The sequence below is a fragment of the Sinocyclocheilus grahami genome, unplaced genomic scaffold (genome assembly GCF_001515645.1).
Source record: "Sinocyclocheilus grahami isolate Dianchi unplaced genomic scaffold, SAMN03320097.WGS_v1.1 scaffold59.1, whole genome shotgun sequence".
Classification (NCBI taxonomy): Eukaryota; Metazoa; Chordata; class Actinopteri; order Cypriniformes; family Cyprinidae; genus Sinocyclocheilus; species Sinocyclocheilus grahami.
In genome coordinates this window covers 662,341-686,856 of record NW_015505238.1, presented here as the reverse complement: position 1 = coordinate 686,856, position 24,516 = coordinate 662,341, and the positions used below count along the sequence as shown (strand labels likewise).

General features: G+C 37.7%; 1 protein-coding gene across 1 annotated transcript in view; it reads right to left on the bottom strand.

The window, feature by feature from the left end:
• LOC107584397 (MAGUK p55 subfamily member 7-like) overlaps positions 1-24,516 on the bottom strand; it is a 166,697-nt gene that overhangs the window by 44,008 nt on the left and 98,173 nt on the right. The window contains exons 4-7 of the mRNA XM_016270999.1: positions 14,739-14,816; positions 11,435-11,515; positions 10,360-10,463; positions 10,281-10,291 (exon numbers count right to left, since the gene is read on the bottom strand). Coding sequence (XP_016126485.1) covers positions 10,281-10,291; positions 10,360-10,463; positions 11,435-11,515; positions 14,739-14,816 — 274 coding nt within the window. The remainder of the gene's footprint in view (positions 1-10,280; positions 10,292-10,359; positions 10,464-11,434; positions 11,516-14,738; positions 14,817-24,516) is intronic.

Below are 24,516 nucleotides of genomic sequence, written 5' to 3'. Positions count from 1 at the left end.
TACAAATTAAGGTAGAAATAGATACCATTTGGTTATTAGGTCTATCAAGCTATTTAATTTTTAAATACAATTAATTTTATGATGTGCCGAATAACGTAATTAATTGCAAATTAATCAAACATCAGTTTTGGCTGAGAATTTTAGCCCTCATATCTTGAATATTAGGGGCATTTCAATTGCACACAATATAAGATGACAAAGTTGTGTCGTGCGTGTTAAATGCGTTAATTTGAACATTTACATTATTTTTTCATAATTATTTGAAGCAAATTAACATGTTAAATTGACAGTCCTAGTATAGTAATTTGTCTTCCTGTATAAATCCAGGGCAGTCAACAATTATACCTTTTCTGAATGTCAATTACAGTTCTCATATCACATATACATTATAAACCTTATTGATATCAAGAACCAAAAACTACCATTCAGAAATATTCAGCATCAAAATATATAAAAAAAGGTTTCTAATGAAGCTGCTGGAGAGGAAACATCCATGAAGCCTTGTGTCATCAAGCCTTGTGTCATGAAGCACCATCACCTTCAACCTTGCCAAGACAGAACTGCTTGTGGTTCCATCAAACCCATCGTTTCTTCACAATTTCACCATCCAGTTAGGCACATCAACCATAACTCCTTCAAAAACAGACCGAAACCTTGGAGTTATTATTGATGATCAGCTGAATTTCTCAGACCACATTGCTAAAACTGCCCAGTCCTACAGATTTGCTTTATTCAACATCAAGCTTCACAACTGCAATGCTCTCTCTTGGCAGGTCTTCCAGCAAGATCTATCAAACCTTTACAATTAATCCAGAACGTGGTAGCAAGATTAATTTTTAATCAGCTGAAAAGAACGCACGTCACATCCGTTTATCAATTTGCAATGGCTACCAATAGCTGGCATTGATGTTTGCCTACAAAACCATCACTGGCTCTGCACCCCTTTACCTAAATTCATTACTTCAGACTTATGTGCCTCTACAGAAGCTTGCATTCTGCAAGTGAATGTCGCTTTATTGTGCCATCCCAAAGAGGCACAAAATCACTTTTACAGACTTAGAAAATTAAATGTTCCCTCCTGGTGGAATGACCTGCCCAACTCAATTTGAGTAGCTGAGTCCTTAGCCATCTTCAAGAATCGGCTAAAAAAAAAAAAAACCCTTCTCTTCCATCTTTATTTGACCCTCTAACTCTAGCAAAAAAAATATAAAAAATATAAACGTGCCCCCTTTAGAGTTGCACTCTATTCATTTACTAACTGCTTGTTTTCTTAAAAAAAAAATATAACACTATAGCTTCAGAATAGCTTCTCTATTCTTTTTGTATTCTATCTTTCTTTTCTTTTTATTTATTATACAATTAACAAAAGCAAAAAAGGTTTCTAACACTAGCTTGCTCTATTCTTTTTCTATTCTATCCATTTTCTTTTTATTTATTATATAATAAAAAAACCTTGCTACGTGTACTTACGTTATGCTAACTGACACTTCTTATAGCACTTACATATCATTGCTCTTTTGTTGATTTTGATTGCTTCCATTGTCCTCATTTGTAAGTCGCTTTGGATAAAAGAGTCTGCTAAATTACTAAATGTAATTGTCATCAACCAATGAGAGGTCAACAGAATGTCTGTTGGCTATGCTTGTGTTCCAAGGCTCAACATGACCAATCTAAGCTCAGACATTCCAAAAATCTTAAGGAAGAATTAAAAAAGTTCTCAAATATTTTCAAAAGAACATAAAGAGAAAATGTCTTAAAAATAAAATCACAGGCTTTGTTGCTATTTGATTGTATGGTGGTTTTTGCTGAAGACTCGATGATCATCTCCAAATAACACAGATTACAGTAATATCCATTACTGTAATAATGGCTGACGGGGAGTTTTTTTTTATTTTTTTAAATGTGCTGTGTATTTTAATAGTTATTTTTATAGTGCCCGTCTCAAAATGGATCGGTCTGTTGTGCTCATTTATGCGTATTTTTTCTTGCAGGCTCTCAAGAATGAATGAATGTGAATTTCTGTGTGTGAGAGTATATGCTATGCTGTTGGAAAATATGTTGCAATTATAAAATTAAAAACCAAGTCCCTATTTGACTTGTTTTTGAGTTGCTTAAAGTCACAGGATCATGACTTGTCATTTTTACATTATATATCAGTGGTGTCAGATGAAATATAGAAAATGTTATTCTTAAGAATGTTATGTGAATCCAGAATTATGGATTCTCGAGTCTAAACATGGAATTTGAAGACAAGATATTGATTAGGATCTAAAATCCCTCCTGAGATCCACCCTGGCAGAGATCATTAGGAAAACAAATAGTTGCATAATAATTCCTACAATCTTTTCTGTAATTTCTTTAAATGCACAGCAAAGGCAAATTTGTAGAAATTCAATAAACACTTTCCTGCTGACTTTTGCATTAAACTTCACTTGTTGAACTTCGATCAATCAGATTTACATTTAACCATATAAAGAATCAAAATGACTTTCAGGTTTGATTAATAAATAAAATATAAAAAAATATTGAATGAGAAACGTGTTCCACAACAGACCTCTAAGGTTACGTTTACACTAGAGCGTTTTCGTTTTAAAACGCATAACTTTTGCTACGGATACGCCTGTCGTTTACACTACTCCGGCGTTCGAGACTTTTGAAAATGCTGCAAACCCTGTTTTAGATTGAAAAAACTGGGGTTGCTTTTCAGTGTAAACGGACCAAAACGGAGACTTTTTCCTCAAAACGGATTCTCATACAAAATATATTCCAACAGAACAGAAGCCAGAGGAGGTCCTCATTTTGGAGAAGGTGAGGGGGTAGATTACTACAGACCTCGGGATGAGTAACATGGAGATTAAAGAAGAATACTACATCAAGACAAATTGTATAGTTACGGATGAAAAATTTTGTTGGGCAGTCTCCTTCTTAAAAGTGCAATAAGCACCTAGATGAGAATATGCTAGCCAAAACAAACAGTAAAATGAAAAGAGTGAACACTCAATCTATAGTCAAATCATCTTATTGACAAATGTCTGTTCGGTCTACTCTTCTCCTATTACTCTGTCTGAAAATCTGGATAGAATATACACACGTCCATCTATCCAACAAACACACCCCATACACAGTCTTTCACCTTCCTATAGACCTTTCAGTAACCTTATCCAAAACGACACATTCTTTCAATAAAATCCACCACTGAGCTCACTTCTATTGCTGTTGCCGTCACCCCACATGTATGCTGATCCAAGCCCAATTATTTCAGCATCCTGCCATAGCTGCTAATAAATCAGCAGGTTAAAGTTACCAAATAGAGAGGAGAGCATTTGAGGATTTGGGTCCCATCCCCGAAGTGCTTGAACCCCCTTCACTTTCTCCTCATTACTCCCCTCACTAAAATACGCATGATGTCATGGGCTGAAAAATGATAGCAATTAATCAGAGCTACTGAATCCTACCCATTCGACTAATCACAATTATACAAACCGATGATTCATCCGCAGAGGCAGAGGCCTGCTAACTACCACACCAGAGAAAGAAAGAGAAATTAGAGTTCAACTTTGCAGTACTTGTCATAATGACTGCACAGGCTGTCTGCACCTGATATATACAATTTCAAATTCAAATCAGAGAGAAAAGAAATAAAATGAAGACTTGACATTTAACTTTTTGTCTGAAAAACAGCTAGGAGGTTTTGGAGGGGCAGCCAGCATCTAAAATTGCTGAGGACTTGGGCCACAGGTCACACTATACCTAACCAAAGCCTAATGTTTATTGAGAGGAAAAGAGAGATTTATTTAGAATTTCATTTCACTTAGGATTTCACAATAAAATCGAATGCTGATCAACTACAGATGTTAAATCTGAATTCTGAACGCATCTGATCTGGAACGCATTTGAAATCCATTATTAATTGACCACCTATACACCATATTTCAGGACATATAAACAAATCCTTTAGGGCCATTAATAAAAACAATTGAACTGAACAGCAGGTGCGTTTATTATGCATTGTCTCTCATACCTAATGTACTAACAATTAATAATAATTACTTGTCACATATAGAACTTAAAAAAATAAAAATAAAAAAAAGAAGTTCTTTAAATATTTTTAAAGGAGGCAAACTCCTCAACCACCACCTGTGTGCAGCATCCACCTGGATGATGTGACGCAATCATAGTGTGCCAGAATGCCCACCACACGCCTGGTTATTGGTGAAGAGGAGTGATGAAGCGAATCAGTTGATACAGGGATTACAACAGAGGGTAGTGAACAAATTTGGCCAGGATGCCAAGATTATACCTCTACCTATAATTATACATTTCCTGGGACTTCCTGGGAGCTTTGATGACTAAAGAGGTCAGGACCTCGGTTTAACATATAATTCGAAGGCTGAATGCTTAGCTACAGTAGAAAGGCGAGAGCTTTAAAGTACATTACAATTAAAAAGCTATTATTTGATCAAAAACAAAGTAAAACGGTCAAAAAAAAACTAATACTTTAGTATAGGGACCAATTCTCACTATTAACTAGTTGCTTATTAGCATGCCTATTATTAACATATTGGCTGTTTATTATAGTGCTTATAAAGCACATATTCTGCGTGACCATATTCTACATCCCTAATCCTACCTAATACCTAAACTTAACAACTACCTTACTAACTATTAATAAGCAGTAAATTAGGAGTTTGAGACAAAAGTCATAGTTAATGGTTTGTTAATTGCGAGACCAAAAACATCCATTTCAAGTTATAGTAACATTTCACTATATTTTAAAATGCAATTTCTTCCTGTGACGACATAGCTGAATTTATTATCTTTAGTGTCACATGACCTTCAGAAATTATTCTAATATGCTGATTTGGCGCTCAAGACAATTCTCATTATTATCAATGCTGAAAACAGTTGTGCTGATTAATATTTTGTGTGGAAACTTTTTTTTCAGAATTCTTTCATGAATAGAAAGTTCAAAAGAACAAAAGGGAGGGAAGAGAAAAGAAAAAAGAAGAAAAAAATTGAGAAAAGGAGACAAGACAGAGAGGAGAAGAAAAGTGTCTGTTTTATGACATGGGATTGAGCTCCAGAACAACACTCAACATGTGGCTAAAGCAGAACAGATGGGAGAGAGAGAGCGAAAGAGAGAGGAAACAAACAGGGAGAGAGAGAGAGTGAGTCATGTGTCTAGTAAGCTGGTCTATTTCAAATCCAGCTTTTTACTGAAAATTACATATTAGATATCAGAAATATCTGATAATTAATTTGTTTCTGTCAAAACACTTCAGTCTTCATAGATAATTAAACTGAATTCAAAAATTAAGTTGAATCTGAATCACTCAGTCAGTCTACACCAACACTGCTGAATTCCCTTTTTACCAGAAAGTGAGTTTGCAGTCCACATTTAACGTCATAAAAAGACTGCAAAAATAACGACAAAACTTCTGAGTTTTTTCTCATAAGATGCACAGAAGAAAAAAAAAAATACAGAGCTTTAAATCAGATCTAGATTGTGATCCGAACCCTAGCCGATTCACTAGAAAATGGGTTCAAGTCTACATCTCACTCGTTTACTGCATGCGACTCAACTTTCTGAATGGCAAATTATCATTAATTTCTGTCATGTACATCTTGAAATTAATCAAGAAGTTCTGAGACACTTAAAATCAGTATTATCATGGACTAGCTGATCATTTGACAATATGTAGTAAAAGATACACAGTTGCAAAAGTCTACTTATTTAAAAAAAAATGAAATGAAGACCTACCACTGGGATACAAATTTGACTCTCATTATAAAATAAACCTCATTTCTGACTGGACTATACACCTGCCAATCAAACACATCCACACACTATGTTTAGAGATAAGCAGTATATTATGAGATGTAAACAACTTAGAACAAACACAGACACGAAAAAAAGTTTTCACAATCCCTTTAGGCTACAATGTTGCTTGCGTCTACACTCAACACAGCTCTGCATATTATATTAAATGGTGCAGTTGTTTTAAGCAAACTTGAAATGGAACATTTTTAATTGCAACTGAGTTGCCATGGCAGGGAGGGAAGAGAAAAGAAAAAAGAAGAAAAAAATTGAGAAAAGGAGACAAGACAGAGAGGAGAAGAAAAGTGTCTGTTTTATGACATGGGATTGAGCTCCAGAACAACACTCAACATGTGGCTAAAGCAGAACAGATGGGAGAGAGAGAGCGAAAGAGAGGAAACAAACAGGGAGAGAGAGAGAGTGAGTCATGTGTCTAGTAAGCTGGTCTATTTCAAATCCAGCTTTTTACTGAAAATTACATATTAGATATCAGAAATATCTGATAATTAATTTGTTTCTGTCAAAACACTTCAGTCTTCATAGATAATTAAACTGAATTCAAAAATTAAGTTGAATCTGAATCACTCAGTCAGTCTACACCAACACTGCTGAATTCCCTTTTTACCAGAAAGTGAGTTTGCAGTCCACATTTAACGTCATAAAAAGACTGCAAAAATAACGACAAAACTTCTGAGTTTTTTCTCATAAGATGCACAGAAGAAAAAAAAAAATACAGAGCTTTAAATCAGATCTAGATTGTGATCCGAACCCTAGCCGATTCACTAGAAAATGGGTTCAAGTCTACATCTCACTCGTTTACTGCATGCGACTCAACTTTCTGAATGGCAAATTATCATTAATTTCTGTCATGTACATCTTGAAATTAATCAAGAAGTTCTGAGACACTTAAAATCAGTATTATCATGGACTAGCTGATCATTTGACAATATGTAGTAAAAGATAGTTGCAAAAGTCTACTTATTTAAAAAAAAATGAAATGAAGACCTACCACTGTGATACAAATTTGACTCTCATTATAAAATAAACCGCATTTCTGACTGGACTATACACCTGCCAATCAAACACATCCACACACTATGTTTAGAGATAAGCAGTATATTATGAGATGTAAACAACTTAGAACAAACACAGACACGAAAAAAAGTTTTCACAATCCCTTTAGGCTACAATGTTGCTTGCATCTACACTCAACACAGCTCTGCATATTATATTAAATGGTGCAGTTGTTTTAAGCAAACTTGAAATGGAACATTTTTAATTGCAACTGAGTTGCCATGGCATTTCTTCTGTCCAAGTCCTCCTCTAGAAGACAAACAGACTTCAAACAGATTCTTCCAGATGACCAGATCTATTCTTTCACCAAGCAAAAAAAAAAACCCAGATTGTGTTACGCTTGGACTTGAATAAAATGTCACAATATAAATATTATTAGAAAACATCTGAGTTTTTTCTCATAAGATGCACAGAAGAAAAAAAAAATACAGAGCTTTAAATCAGATCTAGATTGTGATCCGAACCCTAGCCGATTCACTAGAAAATGGGTTCAAGTCTACATCTCACTCGTTTACTGCATGCGACTCAACTTTCTGAACGGCAAATTATCATTAATTTCATGTACATCTTGAAATTAATCAAGAAGTTCTGAGACACTTAAAATCAGTATTATCATGGACTAGCTGATCATTTGACAATATGTAGTAAAAGATAGTTGCAAAAGTCTACTTATTTAAAAAAAAATGAAATGAAGACCTACCACTGTGATACAAATTTGACTCTCATTATAAAATAAACCGCATTTCTGACTGGACTATACACCTGCCAATCAAACACATCCACACACTATGTTTAGAGATAAGCAGTATATTATGAGATGTAAACAACTTAGAACAAACACAGACACGAAAAAAAGTTTTCACAATCCCTTTAGGCTACAATGTTGCTTGCATCTACACTCAACACAGCTCTGCATATTATATTAAATGGTGCAGTTGTTTTAAGCAAACTTGAAATGGAACATTTTTAAATTGCAACTGAGTTGCCATGGCATTTCTTCTGTCCAAGTCCTCCTCCAGAAGACAAACAGACTTCAAACAGATTCTTCCAGATGACCAGATCTATTCTTTCACCAAGCAAAAAAAAAAACCCAGATTGTGTTACGCTTGGACTTGAATAAAATGTCACAATATAAATATTATTAACGCGTCAAGGCATTAGCCATCTGCAACCACATTTTTTTACCATTACTCTTCCTTTGTCTTCCTTATTCTAAATGACAAAATTAATGTGGCATTGCGATTCAGTTTTCTTAAAACGTGTGCAGCTTGCCAACACAAAGCCACATGAAAGAATGCACATGCATGCAGAGCTGAAGATTAATTTGTACATGGATGTGACAATTCAAACACACATAACATGGCTGAGACACCCTACGAAACATCTACATCACTTATCTCGATACTGGATACTTAATTGTTCGTGCTCATTTCTCCAATTTAGACTACCTTTGCTGATCCTCATTTAATGCTCACAAAGTTAATCACTGAAAACACTAATTTACTAACACTTAAACATACTCTTTAGCAAATTAAATTTAATATCCATTTTTCATACTGTGCACTATAATGCTGTGATGTCATAGCATGAAAATAATTATCTGTATCAGCTCAGCTGGAACTTCAATAAGAGTGTATCCCTGATAGCATTGCATACCACATAGCAACTGCTAAAAGATCAATTCAAAACACCTTAGCAGCTGCATAGTAGGGTTGTGATGGTGAGGAAATTTTCCCACCGGTTAATCGACGTGTGACAACACCGGTAATACCGGTATCACCGTTGGGGTGGGGGTGTTAGTTCGTTTGAGTTTCCCTATTTTCTTTGCTTTCAAATGGCTTGTAAAAGTGCTGTGCGCACTTTACTTTCACTTTCAAATTAGCGGCAATTTGGCATTGATTCAATTCAAGCAACAACAACGTCAAACTCGTAGAACTTTTAACAACAAAACGAATAAAAATACACCATATATGCCCAATAAAATAAATTACTTAGGCTACACAAAGTTTAAATAGGTATATAAAACTGAAAATCAGCAAACACTGAATAAGAAACTAATGTTAAAAAAAAATTCCAGTCAATAGGCTTTTCAAAATCTAAAATAATGCCAAACATGCGCCTTTGCCTTTCTAAACAATTTTCTGCCATCGTCTTGTCTTTCTCACCTCACTCTTGTCAGTCAGCTCGACTCACTTATCTCCTCACGCGATAAATCAAAACTGACTCCTGCTCCGTGGTGCACTGTCATTCGCGCACGGTTCGCTGCATTGAGCGTTTCATTTTTTAAAGTGTCTGTCCTTTAATTGAACTAGGCTAAATTATTTTTGTTACTATAAAAAAATCAAAACGACGGTGGTGGGCGGTGCCACGGTAGGCAAATGACATAACCGGTGTTGCGGCTCAACACCGTCTATCGCAGCAAACCTACTGCATAGTAATGCCATTGAAAAGCAATCTGGTCTCTTACAACAAATTCAATAGATAAATACATGATGAACAGTTCAAAATATTTAAACAATTCTTCCTATGTACAGAGGTCACAAGAAACCAATGAGTCAAAATATATTTTTTGATTTTCCAGGAACACCACAAAAATAAAAGGCTTCTTCCATGAATTGAACTGTGCGCAAAAAGGTTTTGTTTATACAGTGGGTACGGAAAGTATTCAGACCCCCTTAAATTTTTCACTCTTTGTTATATTGCAGCCATAGCCATTTCACTGACATATTAACCTTATTTTGACATTTTGAACCTGCCATTAAATATCAATATGTATGTGCTATGTGCCAAAAACTGGAATTGGATTGGCATTATTTACAGCTTTGAAAAAAGGCTGCTCACTTAAATCTGGCTTTACTATCTGTTCATGGAAAGGAATACTTCAGGAAAATTGTGGCATTTCCCTGCCTCTTCCATTTGATTAGTCCAATTTAAAACACTGGTCTTCACATTTCCCTGATGAGTGAAATTGTGAGGCAGCGTAATAGCTTCACTCCGTTCCCACAGAATCTGTCTACAGTACAACAACTCGGTCTAAATTCACTATCCTGCCATGCATAACACACTCAAACACAGACACAGAGGTATAAAGGGTGTTTTGTGGAGCTAAACTCTCTCCTGAGGTTGAAGGAATAAGGTCAACATCAGGCCAGGAGGCAAAAGAGTGAATTGAGGGTCAAAATCAGTAACTAATTTCTTCAGGTACTCTTGCCGTGTGTCTGTGTGAGCAGGTTAATTAGTTATACTGGGCCTCTTACAATAACAAATTGTTGAACTTGTTCAAATAAAGTCTGGGAAATGTAACTGGGCATGCAGCTCTCATTAGGAAAGAGTTTGTCATCCGAACAGTCATTATTCAACCAGCTGAACTAACTACCCATACACATACCTGCACAAAATCTGTACACAGATGCGAAAGAAAAAAAAGGGGCAAAGTAATACACTTCTATCTATTTTCCTACACAAACCGAGAGCCACTCATCTCCTCTTTCTCGCTCAGACCAGAGAAGCTCTTTCTTTCCGCAACACGCGGCTTGCCGTAATTGCTGCTTTCATCAATGTCTATATAAGTCTGTAAGCGGGTCTAATATGAGTAAAATGTGTTTTTTCATGTGTGAATCATACACGAGGGAGGAGGAAAGAGATCGCTTAATAGGTTCTGATTTATGTCTGGTCGAAGGGAATGGATCATTTCAACACTAATTGAGAGTGATACAGTTACTATCGTACAGAGACGCCATTCTAGTCCCCAGAAGCCATCTGCTAGCGTTTTACACAGCACCAACAGACACTGGGTTATAGACATAAGGGAAAAGAAAAATAGACTAAAGAAAATAAAAATATAGAAAGAAGAGCAGAAAGTACAATGATGGTGTAGCCAGACTAGTTCAGATTAAAGACAATTAACACTACAGTTCAAAAGTATGGTGTCAGTACGTTTCTTTAAAATAAGAAATTAATATTTGGAATATTTTATATATTTATATTAATGAATATTTCAATTAAACACTGTTATTGAACTATTCATCAAATTATAAAAAAGACATCACAGTTCAACAAAAATATTAAGCTGTCACAACATTGATTAAAAAATTATATCTTGAGCACCAAATATAGCATATAAGAATGATTTTTGAAAGATCATGTGACACTGAAGACTGGAGTAATGACTGCTGAAAATTCAGCTTTGCTGTCACAGTCACAGAATAAATTACATTTTAAAATATATTAAAATAGAATAGTATTGTAGTAGTATTTCAAAATATAGTTGTTATATCAAATTAATGCAATATATAAAAACAAAATTAAGTTAAACAAAATAAATTTGATAGAAATTGAATAATTTCCTAAACTTTTAATTATTTGTGAGTTACATTTAAAAGATGTGTTAATTAGTTAAACAGTTTAGATGACTGATATTACTCAAAAAATTTTGAAAATAGTAATATTAAAGAATGATTAGATGTCCAAACTGTTAACTGGTACTGTAACAACACTTAATGGTATATCGGTCATTTTGTGTGGTTTTGTTTACTCTCTTACCTTTATATGTGGTTTGGATAGTAGATTGACAAGCTCTCTGATCTCATTACTTGCACTTCTTCCTTGAAGTTCCTCTGTCAACTGACAGAAACAGACAAGAAGGATAGCAAGAGAGAGAAACAAAAACCAGAGAGCAAGAGAAAATGAGCATCAATAACATCCGTGAACACATGCATTGGTCATATAGACATGAACACACATATATTATGAATAATTGGAGTATAAATGTCTCCCTTGCGGCAGGTAGCAGGTGGAGAGTGTGTGTATGTTTAAGAGATTTATAGCAGCGCAGACGCACACTAAATGAGGCACAGAGACATGTTGCCGTTTCTCTGAGCGAGGAAAGAGACCGAGAGAGATGGACTTGTTCCCTAGATCCATTTGAAGTGTTACTCCAGGGCAACAACCTTATTATTGACCCCACTCGCTCTGGTTCTGGGTGTATGTGTGGAGCGAGTCTGCTGAAATGCTGTAATCAGTGTTGAAAGATTCGCTCCCTTAGGATGTCAGTAGACTTTTCCAGTAACCAGCCAAATGGGAGGTGACGTTCAACTGAGTAATGGTGACACTGACCTTTAGTGAGACACACACACACACAAATTGCATCATGTGTACAAATAGATACATACCATCCACTGCAGCTGACGTCATAGCAGCAGAGATCACGCATGGAGAAAAACAGATTGTGCAGATCCGGGATCATTCTTTTATGACTATGGTATTTGTACACTTAGTGCATGCTTGAAATGTACAAATATTTGTAATTTAAGTCTATAAATCAAGTCTTTGAATATCTAATAATCATTTAACCATGAACCTCACAAATGCTGGCAAATCCAGTTTTGTTAGAGCTTCATTGTATCCTGCATAAAAACATGTGTACTCTGGGCGGGATGGTCCATCTGTGTGAATTGGATGTGGACAGGACAGTTGTGCTGTCACTGGACAAGCATAAAAGATTAATTTTAAATGCTTCATTTCAAATTATGCTGCACTACTTCCAGTTTTCCACTATGTCATATTCGTATCATATTTATTGTGAACTGTATGTAAAAACAGTATTCTGGTCATTGAGAAAATATAATTCCCAGATCACAGATTACTGAGTGCACTGTTGATTCACTTGCATTTTACCCATGTTTTTAGCAGTTTATTTATCAGTGAAATATATTGTGTAATATGATTGTTTTAAATCAAGAAGTTGCTGTTTAAAGTATGAATATTTATTTTATTTTACAGTTTATTTTTTAACCATAATTTATTTTTTCTAATTGATTTATACATCTTTTTCCTAATTAATATAGTGAATATAAATATAATATCAAATTAACAAATGTCACTACAGCAATGTATTTAAACTGTATTATTATATATTGGATTTATATTTTAAAAATCCATATCAGATAACCAGTACAAAATATCCAGGCATCATTATTTTTAAGAAAACGCTTCACAAAAACTTAAGATTAAATAATATATTGTTTAAGATTAATTTGAAAAAAAATCAGATTTTTTCATCAAACGCAATTGCAATGAGACATTAAGTGCCATTAAGTGTCTAAAAACTGGAAACTATTTACTGACAACTGTGTTTCAGAGATTAATCAACCTAAAAACTTCATCTCTTTCAAAACAGTCTCTTGATTTGTGATAATATGGCCCAAAAACTACTATTTATTGCAAATCAATTAGAATGCCATACAAAGTGGCCTGTTTTTGTCTTACAACAAAAGAAATCGTTTCGGAGATCTGCATCACAGCACATCTGGCTTATGACATCTGTATTGTGTGTGGCAATAGAATGATCATCTAAAATAACTCTACAAGCAGTTTCTATTAATCAGTCAGGGACATCGTTTCGCTGCTCTGGTGTAATCTGACAGTTATGCATTTGCTTGACTGATGGCTCCAGAACAGACTTCTGCATCTGAGAGGTATGAGCGGAGTGGAGTATCATCCAGCAGCCTCTGCAGCGCTCCATTTTTCCACAGTCTAATGGAAGACACCCGGGACGCGATGAGGACCATAATCTGGTGATTGTTTTTATTCAGACTGAGACCTGCTTGTGGAAGTAGCATTCTTTACTGCCTACCTGTGGCCAGAATGAGAACTGCACACCTGCTGCTAAACTTCATACTGTTGTTTGTATTACATCTCTGCTAAAGCTTTCTGTGGAAATGTGTGTGTGAGGTGCTTGCCTGCTGCGTCAGTGCTAGACAGCATCTCGGGCCAGGCGGAGGTTAAAATGGCGTTTTATGCTACACTATAAATTAAAGCTCCATTAGCGAAACTTTACACTCGAATGAGCGGCAGCGGCAAACCCACTACAGCGTTCAAAACAGCAGCACGCCGTATATTCCTCACAGCAATGGATGAAAACAATACGTCTGAAAGAACACAGGAGGGGGCTCCGAGTAATTTGGTTGCTTTGGCTGTTCGACCCTTTGATGGACCTCATCCGCACGCACACGCAGATATCGGGTTCTCCATGTGTGGGACCTTTAGGGACACCGAAGGAAAGTGTAAATCTAAGGGGCGGATCTGAGCTGCAGGTTGAAAAGTTTCCGTAACGGAAGTCGAGATCTATGGAAACCCAAGACGGCTGGTTGCCACCACCCACTGAGACATGAGTGAACAGGAAACGGACGTGTATCAAAGCTGATTAGCTCTTCTAGGATATAGATTTGAGCACAAAAACAACACTGTTTAAACAGAAGTGGCATCTTTTACTGCAAAAATGCTTTGAATATCCAGACTACTCCAAAGTGCATTTTTGCCCATCATAAAGTCAGTGATGACCTGAGATGCTCTTCTCTAAATCGCCTTTGTGTTCTTTCCTTCTGTCTTTCCTCTCTGTGATCACATCCAGAGTAAACTCTTCAAAGTTTACATAGGTTTGTGTGTGTGTGTATGTCTATGCGGCCATGTTGATATAGTAGTCAGTTTACATTATACAAGCCGTTGAGAGTTTAAACGTTGAGTGTTTTATAATACTGATGACTAATGTCTTCTACAGACACACACACACACAATACTCCACGCCTCATCTCGCACTCTCATCTGCAGCCCATCTACTTGTGTTCTCTGCCCCAGACATCCATCCATCTTTTTTCTTTCCTTTAATGACAAGTTCCTCTTGGAGTCAGTCTTAAGCTAGACATGCTGGGAGACGTCTGTGTATGTGTTTTCACAGGCATACATTGCGCATGTGTGCGTGTGTTTATCCATGCAGAAGTGTGTAAAGTTTATGAGCATAAAAGTGTTTTGGTTTTTAACAGGAAATGTGTGCATGTGGTTCACTCACGTCCTGAGCTAGGGAGCCGGCGCTGTCCAGTACTGGAGTCGGAGCACAGTCTTCATAACTCTGTAACTTCTCATGGATCTAATAGGCAGTGAAACAGGAAACAGAGTGATCACTTAAAGTCATTGCGGAATCTAAACTGACCTCGTTCACTTTCCTAATGTTTACTTTCCAATGTGCACTTTCCAATGTTCCTGGTCTTATTGTGAACTATTCATTTTTTACAACAAATTCTGACAACAAATTACTTTTCCACTCACATCACACAGATTTCGGACAATGTTAACCTATAGCCTATAGAAATTGAAATTCTATATGACACTGTTAAGCCAATAATTATTTTCATGGTTCTGTCAATAAACAGATGGACAATGTTAAAATTCTATATAAATTTTGCCTAAATATATTAAAAATAAAACACTAAAAAATTATTTCAGTTTTATTAAATTTAGACATTACAACAATGTACAGCATGAAAATGTGATATTTATTTTGATATTTGCCAAAGATTATATTTAGAAGTATTATTAAATTCATGATTTATTATACAATTATTTCATCTCTCTTTTTTAAGGTTAACCAAGGTAAGGTAATAATTGACAAAGGTAATTAAAAATGTATAAGAAGTACAAATAGGCATGCACAATTAAACATCCAACAATTTACAGAGAAAAAAACAAAAAATAAAATAAAAATAAGCATCTCTAATGCCAAATAACAAGTTTTTCATGATGCAATGGATACAACCCACCCAACTTTATGTATTTTTAATTGAATATCCTGAATGTATGATGTACACATCATAAGCAGGTTAAACACCGATGATTAACACAAAATAAAAGTAGAATATGTGGTAGGATCCAAGTATTCTGACAAAAACTAAAAAGCAAAGACTGTTTTCTGACATGTTTGTAACAGCTGTGTATTTTATTGGTTGTGTAATATCTATTCAACAAATTCATTCTTGCTGAAATTGTGGTACCAGGACAACATCTTGGTCGGGAGCCATGCAGAAGCTACCAGCACGTTTAGACTGGAATTTGTCCTGTGAAATATTATGTAACAGCACACAGCAGTGTAAGAGAAATTCGACTGCTACCAAGGGGACTAAATATTTATCAAGACAAGACAAACGACTCCACCACCGGGCTGGTTGTCATAGTGAAGTGGAGAGGGAAGGGAACGCTATGTGCTTGGATCAACCATGTCCGAGAGAGCCAAAGATGCAATTTTTCTGGATCTCCTTCTCCAGAGCAGTTTATGTGGCGAAGCTTGGCCATAGTAAGAACTGTTGTCGGGACCAGTGACGAACAATCTGTGCTTTCTTCATCACTCCGTTTGCAACCCTCAACACGTACTGAACTCCGAACGGGGTCACCGTCTGTTACTACAGCAGCGGTGTAGAAGTGGAATCTCTCGCACACCGGCAAACACGCTCACAGGCGAAGAAAAGAGACATAATATTTCTTATCCACTCAGACTTATACACACTTGGTGGAGGAGGAATGGAATGTGGGATCTGGTGAAGGATGGAATGTAACTGTCCGGTTCCTGACATTCCAGGGAGCGACATCTGTTTAGGCCGTCTGAGCCGTGGCGGAGCGGTTTTGCTCTGTACAGTTTAGATTCCATCAAAGGCTGAGTGAGATTCAATGCCTTTATTTACAGTTCGGGCCGTTCTCCAGATACCTGCCTGTCCACACAGGAGCGCCAAGGAGCAGACATTTAAAATCCTTTACAGAGCCCTTACACTGATCATAGCTCACGTTCCACAGTAAAGAGAGGGCAGGAAATGAGAGCAATGAATCAGAGTAATACCGTCAAGCATTAGTCCATTATTCCACTACATCACAAAGACCTTGCAGACCGATAAACAAATCGCTTCATTTTTCAGACTTGAAAATTGCACAGTAGGATGAAAAACAACGTGAATCGGTCATGGCTGTTAGGCTAGTTGATTAGTGAGGTTTACCTCACTGAATTGACCACACATAGCTTCAATATTTTTATGCTTTAAAAAAAGATGAATTTAGAGACCGCAATATATAACTAAACACTAATACAACTAAATATAAGTTAAAACTGCTTTGAGCTCCTTGCAAATGGTAGCTGTTTTTGATCGGAATAATGCATCTGATGTGAACACCCTCTAAAACACAACATATAGGGCTTCCTTTGACTAGCCATCATAAAATGGTGTCATTTTTACTTATCTCTAGCTTGACACTTTAGTAATGAGTATTAAAACACATGAATAAACAAAGCAATGCTTCCGTAAACACACGGTTTTGTTATCAAGGTTCAGATCTCATGCTACAATGGAGCCGTGTCTAAATCCTCTTGGACCAGACGTTCAATACCCACAGGCCCTTAACAAAACACGAGTGGAGAACATAAGCAGGTGAGAGAAACGGCAGCCAGTCTGGCCTCTGGGTCCTCCAAGAGCATTCTGCAGCCAAACAAACACAGCTTTAAACACAATTACACTGAACGTTGACAGATCCGGAGGAGAGGAAATTTGATGTGGAACTCAAGGAATATGACAACGAAGAGGGGGGGGGGGGGGGGGGGGGGGGGGGGGAGACGAGTATAGAAAGCATAAAATAAAAAGGCTCAGTTAATGAGCTGCCTTGCTGGGTACTACCTACATAAGCAGCTGCCTTCTAAGACAGCATTATAGGTGAAAGGAAACCTTATTTGTGACTGATTTGGAAAAATTACACTAACGTTCAATAGTTTGGGGTTAGTTAAAGTTTTTGAATGAGGTTTCATATGCTTATCAAGGGTGCTTTTATTTAGCAAACAATTCTGTAAAAAAAGCAATATTGTTAAATATTGATGCAATTTCAAATTTTCCTTTCTCTTTGGAGTGTTACAAGCTGTTCATGCATAGATAAGATCCCTAAAGTTGCAAAGACTACAGTCTCAAACCCAGAGATATTCTTTATAAAAGTTAAGACTTGTCCACGCCCTCCTAAAACGCCTCGTTTAAACATCATGTCTACGTCACTGTGTGGGAAGATTTGCATAACACTGCCCAAATGTTCATGCAAAGGCGTAACTTTTATTCTCACTGTAGTATTGTTGCTGCCGCCGCCGCCATGTCATGGAGACGCTGTGTTTCGTTGTGAAACCGAAACTACTTTGTTTGGCCTTCCAAAAGAGGACGATATCCGCTTTGTCATGCCTAGAGCTGATCCGTGCTGGTCGCTGAGGAAATACATCAACTTCGAGCTGTGGATCGCTGGATCGGCTTTTACTGTGGACGAATCGGAGTCCAGCCCGGGGTCATCACATGTGGTTGCCGCAAGCCGCCGCTCACTCAAGCCTGCCGTGTGTGACACTGTGTGTTTCGTTGTGAAAGCGAAACTACTTTGTTTGGCCTTCCAAAAGAGGACACAACTAGAAATCAGTGGTTAAGTTGTATTTACAACACTGTTCCAGAACAGTTCAACCCGAATATTCAGATGGGTGCAGTGCATTTTATGGAGGACTGTTTCCTGAACCTGCAGAGTAGCCTACAATGCGTCTGTGCACAAAGGCTGTTTCTATAAAGTGGGGCAGCTCCAACTTTGCAAGGACAGTCTGGCGCTTCTGACTCACAGCCTGTAAGTACATTTTTTTTATATTTAACGAATTTGCCACTGACGATTCAAACGCGAGTTTTGAGCAGTGTAGAGTAGCGCTTGTTGTTTGTCGTTTCTCTGATCACAAATGCAGACATGGTTTTATGTTTACGTGGCGCGATACGCAACGCAACACATAAAAAGACCGTATAAGTCATTATAATCAGTAATTATGTCCCCACTAGATGCAACAAATGCCTTGTTTGTAATGGGTTTTGTCTCTTCGCACCAGGACACGGCATCATATGGTAAGGAGCTTAACATTTCAGTCACACGCTTGAGGTATTCAGCCAATCACAACACACTGGATAGCTGGCCAATCAGCGTACACCTCGCTTTTCAGACCGATGGGCTTAAAAATGAAAAATCAACGAGTTTCAGAAAGGCGGGGCATAGAGGAGAAACAATAATGTACATTATGTGAAAAATAATGTGTTTTTTTTAACCTTAAACTGCATAAACACATTGCATTACACCAAATACATAATTTTCTTTTTAGCAACGTCATATGACCCCTTTAAAATAATGGTTCTATTTTAATTAATTTAAAATGTAATTTATTCCTTGATAGAAAAGCTGAATTTTAAGCAGCCATTTGTCCATTCTTCAGTGTCATATGAAATCATCCTAATATGGTGAATTGGTGCTCATAAACATTTTGTTTTATTAATATGATCAACGTTGAAAACAGCTGTGCTGCTTAATATTTTCGTGGAAACTGGATACATTTTTGTCTGTTAACATTATAAATGTCTTTATTACCACTGCAATTAAAAAAATACATAAAATAAGATCCCATGATGATGGTGGGAAAACAATGCTAAAGTAAAAACCTGTAAAATTATTTAATAGCAAGTTCCCTTACTATACAGTATACGGTAAACTTTAAATCTAACGAGACATTGTCATTTTACAGTAAAATTTATTGTTCAATTTACAGTTTTGGGAAGTGAATAAGAACAGGCCATTTTATAATTTACAGTGAAAAAGCATAAATTGGCATTCCCAGAATTCCATGGGTGACATGTCACATTTGTGTCCATATTCACGTTTTTCGTTCTCAATTGTCATCCCACAACCCAGATCTACTTAGGGTTGGGTATCGTTTGAATTTTATGAATTCCGATTCTGATTCCGATTCTTTTCGATTCCCAGTTTCGATTATAATGTGATTAAATAATGATATCAAACATTTATCCTGTGTCTCTTTTTTGCAAACCATTTATTGGAGCTGAATATCATGAACAAAAATCAACAGGCTAAATAAAAACTGGACTCTTTAAGAGCTGTTTGTGTGCAAAATAGAACTGTGTGATTCTGGATAAATTTAGTTTTTTTTTTTCCCCCAATGGAAGCTGTGGTTCTCATGATTCTGAAGAGAAAAAAAACATTAGACAACTAAACAAAATCACATATAATTTATGAATTAACGATTAAATGACTCACTCAAGATGTACTCGTTTCATTAGTGGATGAATCAGCGTTCTTGAACGAATCTCTTGTATGATTCAAAGACAAATAAATTTTAACAGTCCCTTTTCACCACCTACTGGCGTAAAACAATGTAATCGATAAATCTTCATTTGCAGTGTCAAATTACTTTCAAAAGGTGATGTACTCTATTTTAATCACTACCATATTCATCGTAAACAGTTTATATCTGAACTATAAACTTTTATACTAGTACTTCTGTGATTTGTATGTTTGTAACAGAAATAATGATACTGTGTGGCTGAAAAGACTGATGCGGTTTCATTTATGACAGACAGCTGCTCTCTTTAGGTCAATGGCAGCGTGAACGCAGATTTACATTTTCAAATTACACTGATGTAATCGTACTCCACACGGACAAACCAAGTAATAACAACTTTCATTTTTCGCACATGTCAAAGGTTGAGAAATGAAACAGACGAATTATTGTAATTTAGGAATAGAATCACTTTGGTGTTTGAATAGTGTTCACGATCTTTAACGATCTATTAAATTAAAGTGCTTTGTCATGTTGGTGGTGACACCTCTCTTGCAACATGTTTAGCTATCACAGATATTATTGTAGCACCCCCTACCTTATTTTATAACGGTTTACTAAGGAGCAGCACCAGGTTCAATAATCTAGTGCCTGAGATGTTGTATTAAGGCCCCTCTGGTGTCACTGAATGAAATACTTCACTTTTAGAAAGTTACTCAGAATAAAATATGCGCTCACACAAGTTTACTAGTCAAAAAGAAACTATTTTGAATAAATAAAACAATTGAAGTAGAAAAAATATAAAGAATTTAAAGTAAAATAAAAGAGTAGAAATAGTTGAAATTTCAAGTTGCAAAGTATTACACAATAAAGTTGATTAAGTTTGGTACAATTTAACCCCAAAAGGGAAATATCACATGAGAACTACCGTATTACAGAATTACTGAATTGAGCTCTGTGTCAAGTACACTTTGAATTAGTAAATTGAGCAAACTAACACACTTGAAATTAAATGTACAAAATAATTCACTTTGGGTGTCAAAATATCACTCTGAATGCTCACGGTTCCTAAGCGCGCTGAACCACACTATATGAACTGATAGGTAACACTGTGGGCCCACACACACTCACAAACCGTTAAAACGCGCACACTCTCACAGCCCACCCCGGAGCAGGCCTGAATCGTGGCTTGAGAACATAGTGGCCGGGAAACGGAAAACTGGCCTCTTCACTCTCCCGAGCGTAAAACAAAAGCAAACAAGTGTACCTGAACTCCTTTGTGAACTGTGAAATGATCACGAAACACCGTGATAGGCCTCTTGCAGATCCTCGTCCTGCGCTGTCACTGGCGGCTGATGTGGGTCACACTCCAACGCAGCCAGAGGAACCCCAGACCTGACGGTGATCTGGGGCGCTATCTGGTCTCATTCGGGTCAATTGCACAACGAATTCACAAAGATTTCAGTCTTTTGGTCCTTTCTTAAAAAGTTATTGTTGACGATAGCATGAAGCACAGTCTGTTTCAGTGCTATTTAAGAGCGAATGACGTAACCGCAATAACGGGAAAAAAAAAAAAAAACTGTACTCAGAATTCAAATATGAACAACAGAATTAACTCAACCACTCGTGTGTAAACACGCACCATATACACTTCAACATATTAATACGATGATCTATCGATGGGTTTACTGTATTTTCTGCAATCTGTCAGCTCAATCGCTCCGATCAGCCCTCTCCTCAGCTGCTGCACGTCTCTTCCCCCTCCCCCCGTATTAACCACTCACATTTTCTATTTTCCCGGGAGGGAGGGACTTAACACATACCAACCAATGAAAATAAAGGAAACCTAACTTTCTCGTTAATACCACTTTTTTCACATGTGTATAGCAATCAAACCTGACATAAGATCGCGCTCTTAAAGGGGCATATGCACATTTAGCTTACATCAATATAATGATGTATAATTCACTCACATTTTAGCTCTGTATTAGAGCAAAACAAACAGAATTACTAAATGAATAGAAATAAACCCAATACCTGTAGAATTTTGTTCTACTGGGTTACATGCTCCCCCTTCTAAACATCTCATGTCCTCATGAGATTACTTCTCTACACTTTAATGGTGAATTTAGACTCAGAGTAATTGTTTACTTGAGTACAATGAGTACATTGTGCCATAGGGTGACACCACACTGTGCTAAAGGGTATCTTTTCTGATTCTCTCCCACCCTCAACATCTATGACCATTTCTCTATGAACCAGGGTTAAAGGTCGGTTGGTGGACTGGCCCAAACAGTCATAGCTCAATCGAACTACGGGTTTTCTATTTCTTTTGGGGTGGTAAAGGACAGGCTGTACTACCTCTCTGGCAGTATTATCTGTACCAGGATCTCCCCCTTCTAAACCAGGATCTGCCATTTCCTCTGGAATCGGATCTAGTAGTTCTCCATGGCCTTCTTCAGTGAGTGTCGGCTCAGCAGCTTCTGCATGGGGTCTATCCAATTCACCTCCATGGTAAACTGTGTCCTCCACAGCAAATCCATCGTGTGCATCACTCTTTGGCCTGGGCTGTCTCTCTAGCCTGTTTGGGTAGTAATAACACAGATCATCCTCCTCACTTTCAGACTCAGTCCTGGGTACACGTTCACTCAGTGCGACATTTTTTTCTCTTAACCCTTTTCTTTGTTTTCTCTCCACAGGTCCCGTCCTGGTCTCCGGCAGTGCAGAAACGTTCCTGGGGTCTACAGGAACGGACAACCTCACTTCACCCCCAACAGGTAAGAGATGATCTCTGTGTAAAGTCCTTACACCTCCCATCCCTGATTCAGGTTTCAGATGGTATACAGGTAAGTTATTCAGCTTTTCTACCACCAGGTAGGGTACAGAATTCCATTTGTCGGCGAGTTTGTGCTTTCCAGTCAATGCCAGATTTTTTATCAGCACCCGATCTCCCACTGCTAGAGTCTGATGCTTCACTTGTTTGTCATACAATCGTTTATTCCTCTGTTGACTTTTGAGGGCAGTTTCAGTTGCTAACGGATAGGCTCTCTACAACTGACTTCATTCCCTCCACATATTGATGATGGTTACTGGCCCCCACCCCATCAGGCGACATCCCAAAACACAGATCCACTGGCAGACGAGCCTCCCTTCCGAAGAGCAGATAATATGGTGAATGCCCAGTGGCCTCGTTCTTAGTTGTAGGCGTGTACTAATCGATTAACATGTTGACTCCATCTGCTCTTCTCTGCAAGAACCAGCATACCCAGCATGGAAAGAAGTGTTCTGTTGAACCTTTCAGGCTGTGGGTCACCTTGGGGATGGTAGGGCGAAGTCCTTGATTTACATATCCCAAGCATTCTCAGCAGCTCCTTTATGAGACCACTTTCAAAATCCCGCCCCTGGTCTGAATGGATACCGGATGGTAGGCCGTAGTGAACAAAGAATTTGTCACACAGTATCTTCGCCACTGTTAGAGCTCTCCGATCTTGTTACAAACGCTTGGGCGCAACGGGTGAAGTGATTTGTGATGACAAGGACATTACCCATGCCTCTTGAGTCGGGTTCAATTGACGAAGTCGATGCACACTAAATCGAAAGGCACACTGCTGGTCATGTGATGTAAGGGTGCAAACCTTCTTGGTTAAGGTCTTGCATGCTATACAACGGCCACAATTCTTGACATAATGCTCAATATATGCAGACATTCTAGGCCAATAGAAGCGATCCTTCAGGAGTTCTGTAGTTCTCTCTACTCCTAAATGGCCTGAATCATCATGCAAGGAACGCAGGACTTGAGACCAGACCAGACTTTTTAGGTAAGACGAGTTGTTTCTTTTCTCTCCCACAGGAGCTTTTGGTGACACGGTGCAGAAGTTGGTTTTGGATCATCAGCTTGGGACCTTGACGTTGTAGCAGAGCAACAGTGGCATCGGAACTCTTAACAATGGTAAGTATTTTCCCAGACTCCACATCTCTCTTCACTCCACCAATTACAGTATCCTCCTCTTGTGCTTTCCTTAACTCAGCATGAGTCAACTGTTCCGTAAGGCTAATACCAAGAGCTGTAGGACATGAGAATGCCTCCGGAACACTCTGAGGTGAAACACCTAACTGGTCTACCAGTCGCAAGGATGACTCTTCACTTTCTGTAATTACAGCTAATTGACAGATGGCCTTCACCCCAGACTTAGGTATTTCTGTCCATCCAGAGTCATTGCTTGAGTCATATGGATAACGGGACAGCACATCCACATCGATGTTGTGACTTCCAGGCTTGTAATGCAAACTGAAGTTGTAGGCTGATAAAGCAGCCAACCAGCGATGACCTGTCGCACTCAACTTGGCAGTGGACAAGACATAGGTGAGGGGATTGTTGTCAGTCTTCACCACAAACTGGGCGCCGTATAAGTAGTCGTGGAGCTTGTCCACTACCGCTCATTTGAGCGCCAAGAACTCCAATTGATGAATGGGGTAACGTTGCTCGGATGCACTCAGTTTTCAGCTTGCGTAAGCCACGGGTCTTAAACCATTCGGGTGTTTCTGATTCAGTACAGCGCCCAACCCATTCATGCTGGCGTCTACATGAAGGATATACGGTTTAGTGGGGTCGGCAAAAGCAAGTACTGGTGCGTGTGTGAGGGAATGAATGATCTTGTGGAAGGCTGATGTACATGCGTCATCCCAG